General features: G+C 37.4%; 1 protein-coding gene across 3 annotated transcripts in view; it reads left to right on the top strand.

Annotated features, from left to right (window-relative positions):
* Window positions 1-16,766, top strand: part of ZDHHC21 (zinc finger DHHC-type palmitoyltransferase 21) — a 38,337-nt gene continuing 21,571 nt past the window's right edge. The window contains exons 1-5 of one of the 3 annotated variants that reach the window (XM_030236831.2): window positions 1-68; window positions 6,080-6,278; window positions 7,039-7,137; window positions 9,912-10,023; window positions 10,943-11,081. In XM_030236831.2, the coding sequence (XP_030092691.2) occupies window positions 6,125-6,278; window positions 7,039-7,137; window positions 9,912-10,023; window positions 10,943-11,081 (504 nt within the window). In that variant the 5' untranslated portion in view covers window positions 1-68; window positions 6,080-6,124. Of the gene's footprint in view, window positions 69-227; window positions 5,221-5,757; window positions 5,815-6,079; window positions 6,279-7,038; window positions 7,138-9,911; window positions 10,024-10,942; window positions 11,082-16,766 lie in introns of those variants that run through there. The other 2 variants (XM_009094039.4, XM_030236832.2) reach the window with 2 other exon arrangements.

Below are 16,766 nucleotides of genomic sequence, written 5' to 3' on the forward strand. Positions count from 1 at the left end.
AGGGGCGCGGTCCCGCCCGCCGGGGCGCTCAGAGCGCGCACGCGCGGCTGGAGCGGCGGAGGCCCACGGTTGGTTCCGCCGCGTGCCCGGGCGGGGGGCGGCGCGCGCGACCCCCGTTGGCCCGGGAGCCGCTCTGCGGGCGGGCCGGGCCGGGCCGGGCCGGGCCGGGCCGGAGGGAGGGAGGGAGGGAGGGGCGGGGGGTGACGGCGGCGGCACCGAAACTTCCTCGGGCACGGCCCCGCCGCGGCCGGCGGGCTCCTTCTGGTCTTTCTCCATCCTTGCGCCTCCCCTCTGGCACTGCTGTTGTCTGTGCGTGGAGCTGGGTAGGGAAACCCTGGGCAGAATTGCCATGGGTATCTCCCCAGCTGTGAAATAAGGAAATGGTGCTGTCGCTTTCATGCAGGTCTAGGGTGCTTTTGCCCTGTAGAGGAGGAGGGTGTTTGCTGGTATTGAGGTGGTCGTAGGAGAGGCACGAGGTTTTGATTAGCTGTGTGCTCCAGCAGCGCGGCACAAGGAAGTGCAGTGGCCTTGGCGTCCCTTGGTTTCACACTTTCACTTCCCAGCTCTAGTAGTTAGTCAGATGAAGTAGCAGGTCTTCGTTCGCCTCAGACTGATGATCCAAACAGTAATGTTCTCAGAGTTACGTACTTTATTTGTCTACAAGTGTCTGTTTGGTCAGCAGTGGGTGAAGATAGATTTGATGGACTTGTGAAGAGGAGGGTAAGGTGTGCATATGTTAATGTCAAGCCACATTCCTCTCCAAGCCCAGGTGACATCTTTTATAAATGAAGTAGTTGTATGTAGGTATGCTTCGTTAGATCCTATCAGTGAAAAGTAACTGGGTGGGAATGTCTTGCCTACTTCAACAAACCTGTCAACAGCCACCTAACAACTGCTTTGTGCCAAGGTCTCTGCTGCAACCATCCATTGTATAAACACAAGAAATGCCCGGTGTGTGGGGTTTTGTCATAGCACAAACATGCTGTTGCTTATGTTAACTGGCTATTCAGATACGTGTTCTGTTTTGTTAAACAGAAGTGTTGCAAAAAGCTTAATGGCAATTCTGTTCTGACACTTGACATTATAAGGTGACTTCCTTAAAATCTAGTTTGTAAAAGAAGTTCAGTTGATTGGTTCAAGTCCACCTTGTTTTTTCCCATTGAAATGTATTTTTTGTTTTAGTATCCGTAATCTTTGGCAGTAATTCTTTAGATTTCAGGGAGGTCACTGGTGTAAAAATGCGGATGGATACAGAAATTGGGGAAGGGTGTTGATTGTTGCTGCTCTGCCCTAGTTATCACAAATATTGTGAGAAGTGTGGCTCTCTTGTGTTTATACTCTCTCTTCTTTTTTCTGGTTTGCTTAGGATACAGCCTTTTTAGAAAGTGGTGTTTTTTCCACTCTCAAAATGTGTATTAAGGAGCATAGTATTGTTCAGTTTGTGTGGAATCTTAATATTGTCTTTTGTGGCGAGCAATACAATAAGTTACTGATCTGTGTTTTTCTGCACTTGTTTAAGGACTTATGAAAAAAGTTCTGCAAGTCAGATTTCAGAAGTCATACTTTTCTTAAAGAGCAGGGCTACAGTGAGGCACAGTTTCTAGTTGTGTATCAGTGCAGCACCCATGAATGTACAAGAAACAGGTTGTCCCCAGAGCTGACTGTTGTGCTTCTTAGGCTGAGAAATTGAGTACTGCTCATGTTGGGTGTATTTATGAAATACAGTTTTCTAAATATGTTTTGGGACATTCTTGATGTAAAATGGTATACTTTTTTATTTTTCTAAGGTTGCATTCAAATGAGTCTAATAAAGCAATTTATATTTCACCTTAACATTTCTGGTTAGCACAGAGCTTTCTCTTTTCTTGGAATTGACTTTCCAACTGCCTGACTCATTCTGTGGTCTCAGTATTCTGTGGATGTCACACGAAGGGTCCTATTGCAGGTGATTGTAGCGAACAAAGTACTGAGTTTATGATACCATTAAAGGAACTGCACTGAAAGAAAAGGGTTAGGAAAAAATGCTGTCCAGGCATCCTGGAATAAAAATATTTTTTGGAAAGGCAAGAACAATTCCCAATAGTGTAGGAAAGACTCAGTCATGTTTTGGTGCAGCTGAAGCTTTTCATAGGCACAACTACTGTTGGCTTTCAAATGATTTGTATTTGAGTTATTTGTTTAGAAGAAATAGCTATAAATTAGGGCACAAGGGTAGAAAACCACAAAAGCTCTACCATTAGTGCTCTCTGTTTTCTCCTAAATTACTTAATTGGAAAATTACTTTGCTTGAAGAATTTCATTGCTTGTATGAATCCTGAGTGTATACAGATATATGTTTCTCTCCATTTATTTGTTGTTAACCTTCTCATAGGGTTTTTTCTTTGCATATTGTAGTTTTTCTGATCAGAAATTATGAATTTTGAAGAACAAAATTATATGAGATCAGTCATCTCTTCTTTTTGGCATTGTGTTTGAAAGACTAATGCATTCACTTTGTTTATGACTTAAATTTTAATCTAGTACTCCCTTCCTTGTTATCCGATTTTGGAGGTCTTACTTTTTCTTTATTCTCCACACTTTATGTATTTATGCATGGTACATAAACCAAGAGAAAGAGGGGAAAAAATTACTTTGCCAGGCTAAGTCAGTATATTGACATCATTTCCTATTGCTGCTGAAGTATAAAGAAAAACATAAAACTTAATTTACCATTATAGGAAACAAGAAGCAAGTGTGTAACTGAAATACACTGATCTTTACACAGATCTTTCTCTGAACTCTTACATCCTTTTAAATATATATTAAATTGTGAAATGGCTTAGTACTGAGATTTGAGTAATGTTAGTTAGAATTAACTTGTCAGTTTGGAGACAGCTCTACTCAGTAAGGTGGGGTTTCAAAAGCAGAATAGAAAGTAACCTGTTACATGCTGCCTTTCAAACAAGTGATAATGGTTGTTTGCATATCACACTTTCAGGAGATACAGAAGAAGATGAAAAATCACCCCCTGTCTTGAGAGTGAGGCCTGTATTTGCGTAGTTCTTGCTTAATTCTGCCATCCAAGATATGGTTTTGAGCACGGCTGAGGTTTCCATAGGCACATCATTTTCAAATGATAAATGTGAATGTGGTCATGCAGGCAAAAGTAAGTTACTGAGGGATAAAATTATATCTCTCCATTTTGTTTGTTGAGCTGTTATTTCCCATTCTGAGGAAGTGCTGTGAAGTCATGGAATCTCTGCTGCTCTGGTAAGATGGAAAACAGATGGATTTGTTGGTCAGCAGTGTTTCTAGCTACATTTGGGTTTTTTTTGGCCTCTGTATTTCTGTTAGTCTGCATGATTTTCCCTTTGTAAATTCATGGTGATTACTCCTAGTATTCTTCTTGTCCCTCATGTGTTTGAAAATAGTTACCAGAATTGTTTCCTTCACCTTCCCAGAGACCAGAGTGAGGCTAGTAGGCCTGTAGTTGCCTGGCTCCTCCTTCTTGTCCTTGAAAACAGTATTTTCATTGACACTTGTTTTCTTGAATCCTTTGGAATGTTACCCATCAGCATAAAACTTCCAAACATAGTTGAGAATGACTTCACAATGACAAAACCAGCTCTCTCAGCACTCAGGTTGGTGCCTCAGTAGGTCACATGGAAGTGCTAGGTCCAGTTCACTTAAAAATTTGTTAATCTGATCCTCCCTCGCTCAGACTGTCTTTTGTATTCTACACTTTCCCATGGGTCTCAGGGACATGGAATTCCAGAAGGCTGGTCTTACCCATGAAAGAGCAAGATAAACAAGGTGCTTTGACATTTTTGTATGATTTTGATACTTTCAGCAGCAGGCTGACGTTTCCTCTCTAGCCTTCCTTGTGCTGCTCATGTACCTGTACATGTCTCTCTTGGAATTTCATATTTGTCACCAGATTCAACTCTAGGAGGACCGTGGTTTTCCTAACTCTATCCTAGTGCACCTACGTGGTGTTCCTGTGTCAGTTGTGTGCACACACTTGGAGCAGCCCCACTTCACCTTGGTTTGGTTGATTATAAGATCTCTGTTTTCTGCATCATCCTGCATCCTTTGCTTGTGAACAGTGACCACCACTTCCTTGCTCATTCAGAGGTCACCACCTTCGTCTATCATCATTCTTTATTTAAGCATTCCCCAACCAGCCTCTTGGCAAAGATACTCTTACCCATGTAATTTCAGGTGGATCTTGTTCCCCTTCACCCTGTTTTTCAGTCTCATAGAAGGTTCTATGGATGTAAATGCTGCATGACCACGTGCTCATTTGCAGGATCTGTCTGCTTCTCTTCAAGTTCTTCCCCTTCATCAGCAGCATGAATGAGCCACTTGGCTACTAGACTTTGGCCAACACCCTGTTAGCTGTAGTCATGCTTGGTAAACTCCTGGTCTCCCCTGGCTGTGTCCATGGTGCCTAAATGGAAGAGCAGCTAAGGGTAATAGCTAAGGGCCAGACTACTACCAGCCTCAGTAACAGTTAGTCTGTGGTATCCTGGAGCCTGGACCCTGGCAAGCAGCATACTTTGCCAGGTGACAAGGTGGGCCAGCAGAGGTGTCTTTGTCCCAGAAGCAGGGACCCAGTGCTATTCTTTACCCCATGCTGTTCCTCATACCCAGTACAAGTACTGCCACAGGACTCAGGCACAGATGGCTCTGAGGCTTTCTTGGACAGAGTGTTTCCTGTCCATGTGTGCTGCCAGGGCTCAGAACCTGCTCTGTAGATCAGAGCTGCAGGCAGAACAGGAACTGTCCTCTTGGTGCTGGAGCTCAGAGGCTTGACATGTCCATCTGGACAAGCTGAGGCTCTGTCTGCTTCTCCTCTTGTCATGGGGGTTTCTGTAGCTGCAAGAACTTGGGTGGGGATCTGAGTGATACGTGAATGGGAACACTTACATTAGAAAATAACAAACAAAGGGTGATGATAGATAACACTAAGGCGAAATGTGGAAAAATGACAGCTTGTTTGGGTCTGATTTTGATTAGACATCTAAAAGAAGAAGAAAAGACAATGAAATTTGTGAATAGTATTAAGTAAATTTTGAATGCAATTGAGGACAGTCAAACATGAAACAAATAAGCAGAACCCTTGGAAACAGAGATGTTAAACAAAATTTCAGTGGAACAAGTAGAAGCTGAAAGGAATGGAAAGAAACCATCAGAAATGGAACAAGATTCCTGAAGCCCAGAAATTGGGGAAACTAATGGGTAAGAGAGTAGATTGGGATTTATGTGTGCATTGCAGTTATAAAATATGTGTATGAAAGTAGTCTGACAAAAAAATAACAGTAATAATCCCTTCCATCGTAGTTGTGCTGATTAGTGGTTAGGACTCAGTGCTGTGTTGTTAAGATCAGTTTATGAAGCTCAGAAGTTCACAGTGTAGGACTTGGAGAGGTTTCTTCAGTCTAAAACCAAAAGAAACCCAGCCCACTTAAGTGTAAGGATGGAAACTTTGATGCTTTAAATGTGATTAATAGGAAATTGCATGATATTTTTAATAATCTACGTGAAAGATGTCAGGGATTGCTATTAATGTCATGAAGGACGTTTTTTAAGCAAGGAAACCCCGAATTCTTAGTGATGCTTTTGACTGTTTTATCATAAAAGCTTTAAGAAGACAACCATGAAGTACAGGGGGAGATTGTAATAGATGAGTGGGGTGAATCTTTGTGGAACATAAATAATTCCCTGTTTATCTTATTTGCTTTACAATCTTTTTACTTTGATGGAAGAGTTTTCTTTGCTGCTGCCACCTGACTGACAGTTGCTGTTTTACCTATGGCGTAATAGTTTTCCCAGGTAGTGTTTTTACTTGCATCTTGGTGATAAATGTTGCTTTTTAGCCAGATATAACTAATTAATGAATTCACAAAATGTTTTGCTACCTGGTGCTTAAAAAATGTATGCAAAATGTTTGTAAATTTTTATGTAATTCCTTAAATCAACAGCTACAGGTTTTTTCTTTCTTACTTGAATGTATGAATTTGAATGCCTGAACCATATTGGTTGCACTATACTAGTTAATTTACTCTTTTTTAAAAAAAATAATTATTTATCTTTTTAGGTTTATCTTCCTGGGTCGTGACAATTTATTATCTGTTTGTGTTCAATGGGGCGACGAATTCACTTTGTGGTTGACCCTCAAGGCTGGTGCTGTATGGGCCTAATTATCTTCGTCTGGCTGTACAATACAGTCTTCATTCCAAAGGTCATCCTTTTTCCTCATTATGAAGAGGGAAATATTTCAGTTGTGGCAGTTTTGTGTAAGTAATTTTACCTTTTTTCTCCTAATAAAGTAGTATCTCTACTTAATGTACATTTAAAAAAATCCTATCAGAAAATAAAAACTAGGTTGAAAGTAAAGACAAAAGATAAAGGGTAAGCGTAGTGGATGCATCCTATGTTTTTGTGTTCTGAGAAGCCACGGCACTTCATTTTGCAGGTGTTATTGTAGAACTTGTTTTTATGGAAACTGGTGAAAAGCCTGAATGTAGCTTTCAGGTCCTATATGTAGAACTTGTTGACAGGATTCCAGGTTCACATCTGCAAGTGCCTATCAGAATTTGGTATGATGGTAGTGATGATTGGCAGCAAACTAAGTTTTGTTAGTTTTGTCATATGTCCCTGTGTGGTTAGCTCATACAAGTTTTGCTGATAGGTTTGCTGGGGAAAAGTCTTAAATTATGGCTGGAACAAACTTCAAGGTGAAGATGTGCTATTGGGAATATTGTCCATATAGAGGCTTTGAGGTGTGGTATGATTGGTGCTTGTGTGGTAAGATGGTAGAGAAACTTCTGAAAAACAGTGGTATGGTCATAGTAGCACCTGCTGGTGCTGTTTACTGCTTTTTTCACTGTATTTATTGGGAAGTACTTAATGTTGTGTACTTAATATCAAAAATATATCTGAATTGAATGAGAAGGCTGAGTATTTTCCAGCTCAGTTCTGGAGCATCTGTATTTTTTGATATAGTGTACTTTGCACATATGAAAAAGTCTAACAAATGCTTATTTATTTTTATAGGTTATTACTTCTGCTCATTGTTTTGTATAGCTTCATTATTTAGAGCCTCAGTAGCAGATCCAGGAAAACTAACTGAAAATCCAAAGATACCAGTTACAGGTACATTAACTTGTTTCTATATAATTGAATGAAAGGTATTTTAATAGTGTCAAAATAATTAGGAATAAATTTGTCTTTGTGAGACTTACTGGAAACCATGAGCTGTCCTTGCTGAATAAAGTTATTATGTCACTGTTTTAAAGTTGTAAATTTCTAGCACTTTGCCTTGTGTAATTTCAAAACTTCTGTTTCTTAAACTTGTATTCTACCAGAAATTCCACTATTCTTCAGTTATGTAGGACCTTCTGCTAGGAAATTTTTCCACAGGAAGATTTTTTTTTTTTTTTGCCTACTAGACTTCTAAACATAATGCATATACTATTAATTTGATAATATTTAATGAAAAATGTTTATAGATGGCTAGTTATTTTAATTCCATATATTTTGTCTTGGTAAATTTATTTGATGTTGAAAATTGTTGTGGAAGGTAGTCCTGTGCTAGTTTTTACCTGTGTATTTTTTTGCTGGTTTTTTTCCAAAGTCTTATGATTGTATTGGCTGTTAACAAAAAAACCACAAACCATGGTGCTAGTTACACTGCATTTCTATAGAGTAGCAACTTAATTGATCCTTTCTGTCCTTGCAAATTTGTCCCACTATTCCTGTATGGTATCCAGTGCTCCCGAAGTTGGAGGAAATTTAAAACCTTAATGATTCTCCACAGAGAAGGACAGTATTTTTATGAACTGTTGGGAGCTATTATCTAATGCATAGAGCTTTTATTTAGGAATTTAGAATGGAGTAGGGCTGTTAAACAGAACAAGCTTTGTCATATTAATAGATGACACTTCATGAATGAAGAAAATGTGTCCCATCCAGTGAGGATGAATGCTTCAGTCTTGTCTTCAGATATGATGAATACCCAGAATAAAGTTTTTCTCTCTCTTCCCAATGTTATTGGAAATCTAGGATGATGTGTTTGAAAACATGATTTTTTAAGCCTTAGTGCTGATGATATGATGTAGACAGCTTATTGTAGAAAGGGGTGTATCTCCCTGGGATTCAGATGTGTCATCACTGATTGCAGAAAATCTTCTGCCAGTGTTTTTCTGCTTCTGGCAGCTGATGCTTTGATCCAGTAAAACAGAGGTGTTTCAGACTCAGGTTCTGGAGTCAGAGGTTTTGCTGCAGGAGGAGCAACATGGATTTTGCAACCTGAGCTGGATAATGAAGACTCTTGCTAGTTACAGACACTGGATAATGAAGACACTTGATAGTTACATTTGTACTGGAGTTTTCATTTACCTTCAAAATACCAGGAGCAGTGCAAATTCCCTTTGTACACAAAAGTTTTTTTCTAATTTAAGATATCTCTTTGCATAGCTCTCCAACCTTTGCGTGCTCCATTCAGTCCATATGGCAATCATGCTTAATAAGTACTTCCAAAGGTGAAATGTTTAGTCTAGGTCATGACTTTGATATTTTGATTTGGGGTGTGGTATATCGGGGTATTGTACTTTCGGAGGTAGCACTTCACTTGTCCAGTGTGTGCTAGGCTGACAGGAGGATACGTTTTTGCATAGTATAAATTGTGTTAAAAATGTGTTGGGGTGTATCTGAACTCTGCTGGTAGCTACCCTATTAGTGAGTGACACCTCTGTGACACTGGATTTATGGGAACAGATTGTAAATCAGTTTCCATCTGTTATTATTACTAGTTTAATGATCTCAGATATTGGGTTTCTTTACTTCCAGTGTCCAAATGTTATTTTGCAGCAGGACAGACCAAATTAGAGCTGCCTGCAGGTGGCTCAGAAGTGCTAAATATAACTTTATTTTGTTTACATTGAGACAGTGTTTTACAGTATAAAATTTTGGAATGTCCTACTGTAAATATGAAGCTTTTTTGCTTTTTTTCCTTTTTTTCCCCCCTGTCCCTGAGATATGAGAAATTTTTGTGCCTCAAAAAAGATTATTTAGGTAGAAACAATTTGAACAGTCAAAGTATTTCTCAGTAGTCCACCTTTTTCCTTAAAGACAGAAAACATATGCTTTTGTGACTGGAATTATTTCAGTGTTAATCTTATTGTTTCCCATGTGGAGGTGAAATTTTGAACATAGAATATGAATTTTCATTTTCAAAGAATTCCTCTAATTTGGGTGGTGCATTTTGAGATAAATAAAGATAAATTGCTCAGCCAAGCTAAGCAATAGTACTCCTGGTACTTTCAGTTACTCAGTATCTCTGGATAGTAGCTTTTAAAGAATCTCACATTAGTAATTTAAAAATAGTATAATCTGTAAATAGAAGCCTATCTTCTATCTCTTTCTTTGATTGTCTTATATCTAAAATTCCATGTAGTGTTATGCATGTCATTGAAATGCTTTGAAATGGAAGATGCTCCTGAAGTGTTTACTTTGTGTTATATTTTAGTTAGCTAGCAGTAGCAGTATTTCCTCAGGAGGTTCTGGAATAGCAGTGAGATTGTATCCTGATTCTGTCTAGCAGTTAATTTTTTTCGTAGTAGAAATGTAAGGAAATAGCTGAGTTACAGTCTTCCTTGTCTGAGTCACAGGTTTGTTCTGTAATAATTACTTTGAAGAAATTTATAGGAAGAGAGGGCATTTTGGAGATGGAAACTGGCATGGAGTAGCAGTAATATCTTCCAGTTTAATTAAGGTCACAGTGGGGAAAAGCTTTTTATGTAGTGCTTATTCTTCTCAGATCATAGTAAGATTTGTTTTTTTAATTAGAGTTACAAGCATACAGATTTATTATGAGTGCACATAACTGAGTTTAAATCTCTCTAACGTGTTTTTACATTTTCACCTAGAACGAGAACATTGGGAGTTATGTAACAAATGCAATATGATGAGACCAAAGCGTTCTCACCATTGCAGTCGCTGTGGACATTGTGTGAGGAGGATGGATCACCACTGTCCATGGTAAAACCAGGACATTCCTTCTAATTGTCTTCTGTTGTTTTAGTGAATCATTCTGAAATCTGTGGTCTTGACTGCTGCTCATTTTTTCCTGTTTCTTTCCCAGTGGCACTTAATCATTTAGGCATATAAAGAAAGGAAGTAATAAATCTGAGCTTTCCTATATCTACCAGTAAAACTCAGAGTAAGTGAAAATAAGCATTTCTGAAAGTAGTCTGAGCTATGATTTTTACAATACAAACTGCAGAGGACAGAATTGACATCAGGATTCCCAAAAGAAGCTACCTTTTTTTATCAAGTTTTTCCACTTCAGAGAATAGTACTGGTATAAGTGCTTTTGTCATGCTGGCTTAACTTGTTGTCTGTGCCAACACTTGATGAAATTGCATTCATGTAGCTTGTGATCCTGTACTTAATACAGATAGAATCCTTGTGTTTCCTTTACTCTTTTCATGTTGGAGTATGCAGAAGGAGTTTCTGAATAGGGATGCCTTTATTTTCTTCTGTGCCTTTGGTTCATTTTTAAGTCATATTTCTTTGCTACTGGGGCCTGTGATCACATTCATTTTAAAGCATTTGTTTGTGTTTCCAGTATTTGCACTCTTGTAGTTCACAACCTGTGAATGTATTGAGTAGCAGAAGATAAGACATATTACTGTGAAATTTTGCAGACTTTCAAAAAACAATTTTATTACTAGAGTTTTACTTAAAGTTGCAGCAGTATCTTTGCTATATAAAAATACAGAAAAGTGTGTCTCCTGTTCTAAGCAATGATCTCAGTAGCGCAGCCTATGCTTCAAGTTGTGGTCCAAGGGATGCAGTAGTTTGCTCCTTAAGCAATCATGAGGTCTTCTATTCACAGTATCATAACTTTTGTGTTTGTATTTCTGTTTTTATATATGCACACTTTGTTTCTCTGCAGGATTAATAATTGTGTTGGTGAAGACAATCACTGGCTGTTTTTACAGCTGTGTTTCTACACCCAGATCCTTAGTTCCTATACACTGATACTTGACTTCTGCCATTACTACTACTTTTTGCCTCTGAAAAAAGAAAACTGGGTAAGACTGTGTAGCGAATAAATAGTATTGCAATGTAATTTGATTTGGCTTCTAGTTACTGTACATTTTTGGTGGCTCAGCTTCACTCTTAGGGAAGAGAGTTCAACTAGCTGTATGTTATTTAGTAAGCAAACTGATTTATGGTTAGTAACAAAATATTTTTATGAAAGAGCATATGATTTCTTTGTGTTAAAAACACAAACTAGTTCTCTTAGGAATATAGGAGAGGAGGGAAGAACCAGTTAGCTTTCTTTGGAAGTGATTATCAGTACTGGAGAGAATTAAGGTGACTACTTTAGATGTATCTAAATTTCCTTTTACTTTTTCCAAAGTAGATTTATGCAGAATAAATAGCTATCCTAATACCATGTTTTAAAAAGCTGATATTGCTTTTTTAATAAAGAAGAAAAACACATGATCATTTTGCAAGGGGAAAATATACATTGGTTTTGTAGCAGTATTTTCTGTTGCTTTGAAAAGGTTATATGGGTTAAGGGAGAATTAAGTTTGGTTTGTTTCACGTGGACTTACCAACAGGATTACAGTAAAAAATTGAGGACTTCCTTCCACTATGAAACTTATATTGTAAAGCTGCTGCTATCTGGTGCTCATTTATGCCTATTATCTGCAGTATTCAGAATATTGAAGATGGTTGCTTGAAATTTCCTCTGTTCTTGAAAGTGCCAGAACAACAAAGTTAGAACTCTTTCCTTATAAGAAAACTGTTATGCTGTCTTGCTTGTGAAGAACCATAAGAACTTCTAGGTTAAATCTGAAATGAACTTTCTATTTGCACTGGACTCTAACAAATACAAGTACACTAAAGAGAAAAAACTAGAAAACATCTTCAAAACATTTTTAAAATTAGGTAGCAGTCCAAATGGCATAAAAGAATAAGATCATCTCAGATATTGCACTCTAAATTGTGTTGAGATTTTTCCCAAATACTGAGGTGCAGAAGATTTTTTTTAATTCTGTGTTGAAGTGACCCCCCAGCATGCGGTCTGCTGGTGATATCATACTCATCTTTTCAGACTACTGGAGCCTGATCTTCATTGTGGGTAAGGCCCATTTTCCAATTTTTTTGAACAACTAAAGTTTGTCATATGATTTTGTATCCTACATTATATAAGAATTTTACTTTGTGAAAAATTCTGCTTCTGGAAAAGGATAGACGTAGTCTTCTGAGCTTCTTACTTGCTCCTGTGTCAGTTTGAAGTGGGTGTGATGTTCCTATAAAAATATATGTGAAGATGATGTGGCAAAGGAGAGCTGAAAGTGTAGGAAGACTGTATTACTTGGTTAATCCAAAACTGATAAAAGTGCTATATTCAAATTCATAGATACCAATTTTTTTTTATGTAGAATGCTCTAAAGTTGAGGATTTTTGTAACTCATTCTTGAAAATATTGTATTCTAAAGTAATTTAATTATTTTTTCCATCTACATCAATGCTTCCATTTAAATCATGAAAGGGATTTTAGAAATATGGAAAAGAAAATAATTTGCTGTTTTCTTGGAGCATCTTTCCATAGGGACTGAAACAGACTGGTTAGCCTCTAATAGTATAATGTCATGGCAGGGTATTTCCTTTTTATTGTGAGTATTCCCTGAATGTATTGCTTTGTGTAATTACACCGTATTAGGTAACAAGCCAAAGTTCTGTCTGTTAGCCTTGCTTTTAAAAGTACTATGAAAAGTAGCCAAATTATTTGCTTGAGAGGGGTCTGTGCAAGAGAGGGAAATGGAAATTATGTTAACTTCAGATATTTTACAATACCTAAAGAGGTGATAATAAATAATTGTTACTAATGACAGTTCAAAAAACAAGTATAAATATGCATAAAACTTGTTCTTGCCAGTATAACTGAATTCATTTGAAGTTGTTTGGAGAGAGGCCTAATTTTAATACCTACTCCTTTGACAGGTGACAGGTTAGAAGGCAGAATACATGTGCAACAATTATTTTAACCCATTTTATTGTGTTTCCCTGAAGAGGGAATCAGGTTCCTGTATTTGGCTGCCTAAGTTTACAGAGAACTATGGAAGAAATTGCTTACTTTGTTCTCTTTAATTTTGTTTAGTTTTACCTGTGGGGTTTTTTTTTGGCTTTATCAATTTCTGTATGTGAACATTTCAAATTACACTCTTCCTTTTACAAAGTGGATCTGTGCTATAGTATACAGTATTCTGTGACCCAGAGAGGAAAAATATGTTTATACAATATAGAAAAACAGTAGACACAGCAGGTCTGGACTATTCAGACCTTTGTTAAGTAGAGTGTAACACTAAATAGTATTTAGCTTTCTCAGTTTTTTAGCTGTAGAATACACAGTGAAGTAAAGAAAACGAAAATAGTTGGCATGCCTAGTCAACATATCTGCCTGGAAGATGACATCCATGAAGCTGATTTTTTTAAAGTGCTGCTAAGGATGTGATGCTGTATAGATTTGTGCTACAGAATAATTTGTCAGAACTATGACTTTTTGACCCCAAATGAACAGGACTGGTGGAAAGATTGGCTTAGTAATAGTTGACATTTTAGGCAAGAATCTTGCATACTGCAAGATTTTTTTAATCTCCTTTATATCAACTAAAGATGAGGTACCACAGCATTCCAGAAAGTGCGGTACATTCAGCCTTTCACAAAAGCACTGTTCTTTGTTGAAATTTTGGCTGTAACTGAGAGCTTACTTTTTCTGAATTTACAGGGGCTAGTGTTTAGAACAGATTCAAAGAACTAGATGAATTTTTTTCCAAACAGCCATCTGGAATCGGCTTATTCTTGCTCATTAAAATACTTGTGAATTTTTTGGCAGTGTGCCTTCATCTGAATTTTGATTCTTAACATACCACAGAAGCTATAGAATTAAAATTTCTTTTAGTGCTATTGTAAAATTATAATTTCATTACAGTACTGATTAATGCATTATGGAATTTGATCACCATGTTAGTATCTCTTTCCAAATTAAAACTTGTGTTTTTATTTTTAAAGGGTCAAGAAAGAAAACCTCAAAAATTTTTAATTAACTATTCTGAGTTAAGGGTTATAACTCTAAAGGTAATGGAGGAAGCTGTTTCTGTAGATATGCAATCTTTCAGCATCACCTCTTACTGCAGAAAATTGCTTCATAGTAGTCTTGGTTCTTGTAAGTGATACACTGATGGAAATTTAGGTTATGGTTGTTACCTCTGTTTGTCCAGCAGGAGGAGTGCAATTACTGCTAGAAATAAAGGAGATGGTAATTAAGTTGATTATGTGGGATGATAGCACAAGAAAAAGACATTGTTTGAATAAAATCAGCATATTAGTTCTTCTGCAAGCTTTGGTGATTTACAGAGGTTAACACAGGAATATTCTTCATTTTACATTGTCATGAAAAAATGTCAGGAAGCCTGCATATTTTTGGCAGTAGTCAATCTTCTGAATAGTGAGATGAGAAGAATAAATACTAGACTTATCACTACATAGTTGCACTCTCCATAGCTGTGCTGGCACAGATTCTAGGTACAGCTGGTCATATTGCAAAAGTAAATGCTTTGGCAGTATATTTTACCTTATTTACAGAAGGCTTTTAATCTTTTAAGCAAAAGGAATTCTGCTGATACATTCTGTTTGCTAGAAATGTTGCTACAATAATATATTTTACCTTATTTACAGAAGGCTTTTAATCTTTTAAGCAAAAGGAATTCTGCTGATACATTCTGTTTGCTAGAAATGTTGCTACAATAATTGTCATAGCCAAACCTCCTGACATACAAAAACCTAGGCCCCTTTGCTCTGATTTAGTTTTATTTTGTTCCTGTTTCTGCAATTACAAATCATTGTCTTTGACTTTTTGCAGTAATTTTAATATTATGCATTGACTAATATTAATTAAAATCTGGAAATATGTATCATCCAAAGTGCATTTATACTTTAAAGAGAGTCTAAAGGAAACTTCTTCTCTCAGAATCACAAAATTATGTAACAGACAGGAGAGGTTTTTAAAATGAAAAACATAAAAATTTCTCTTCTCAGCATTCTGCAAAACCAACCCAACCCTGCTGTCCTACAGTAGAGTTATAAGGACAGAACATGAATATTGAATTAAGTCTTTCCTATTTCTTCCTACAGAACTTGCAGTCTGTATTTTTTAGTTTGCTTTCTGGAAAGCCTGGCTTTCTTTTGTATTACACGCTATTTTTGTGATACCCAAGTTGATAGACTGACTTCATCAGTGGTCTGAGGCAGACATCGCAGGCATTTACAGTGTCTGAGCACAGACAACCAGGTTATGTGTTACACAAAATAACATTCCCCAAGAAAAAAAGAGATCTTTTAATGTATTTTCTTGTATATTAATCTGTGTGTGTGTCATATTGCAGTAAAGAATAAAGATTGAATAAATCTTCCATTGTAAATTAAAAATTATGAAGACGGTCTCTTCTGGAACAGATACAGTAATCCTGTGTTTCCTGCCAAAAGCCCTGGCCTCAGTACAGTATGCTGCTTTATAGGAATACTATAAATGTTTGAAAACAATAGTGCAGTAATGCACGTGGCAGGGACTTCTTATATGTTTTTGAGCTTTTTTTTTTGTTGTTATTGTTGGTAGGGGACAAAGAGAGTTGAATTTGGAAGCATTAGTCTTATAATGGACTGTGATCTAGAGCTGAATGCCTTGTGGTTTTTGACCTCTCTCCTGTATGATAACATAAAGCCATGGTAGCTATTGTTCTAGTAGTCTGTGGTAGCATTCATTGTAGGGGTCATCTGTAGTGGTTGATGCTCACAGCTAAAGATGAGGCATGTTTTCTGCTGTGGGGTTGAGGAAGTCTCTTATTTATCTGTCCCAGAGACAGATAATTTTTTATTATAAATTATAATAAATATAGTAAAATTATAATTAATAATATTAAATTAATATTATAAATTACTGTTTCTTATCTGTCTGTCCCAGAGACCAGTAGAATGTTTTGGTATTGCCTGTTGAGATAAAGATACCAGATCTCATGCCTTGTAGTCCATTTTTCAACGTAATCCTATAGACCTACACATGTTTTGTGGCAAGTTCTTATTGTTCACATTTCTGTGCATTTTCATGGGTAACTAAGAACCCTTGCAGTTTGACTGGATGGATAGAAGTAGCAGCTAAATGGAATTTAGAAACCTTTAGAAGCAGCAGCCAATGGGGTGTGCTGCGTGATGGGGTGTAGGAAATCTTAAGTAGAAAGGCAGTGGGAGCAACCCGTGTGAAGTTTTGGCAGACCAGTTAGACTGTGGAGCTGACATAAAGAAGATCAGAAAAAGGCTACCTGAAGGAAAGCTCTCATGTTGTTAATTATATGCTTTCAGCATCTGTGCCAAGGCTGCGTGTGACAGCCTAGCGCAATGCAAAAAAAAGCTGCTGGGGAACAAAACCCTGTTGTGCCATGAGGGCTGAGTGTTCATGCACTGGCAATGTCAGCTAATCTGTGTGTATGCTTGGTGGCTCAGTCTGTACAGTTCTTTCTGTTAGCAGAAGTAGCCTGCACCCCAAACTCCAACATCAAGCTAACTCAATACTCACATTGCACTGAGACTGGTGAATACTATTGAACAGGAGGATCTGTTCAAAACACATTGAAAGAGGGATTGGTTGATTATTGACTAGTTTTGATTGATTATAATTTTGATTGGTTTTCTCAGCTGAAAAAAAACAT

Source organism: Serinus canaria, chromosome Z, assembly GCF_022539315.1.
Source record: "Serinus canaria isolate serCan28SL12 chromosome Z, serCan2020, whole genome shotgun sequence".
NCBI lineage: Eukaryota > Metazoa > Chordata > Aves > Passeriformes > Fringillidae > Serinus > Serinus canaria.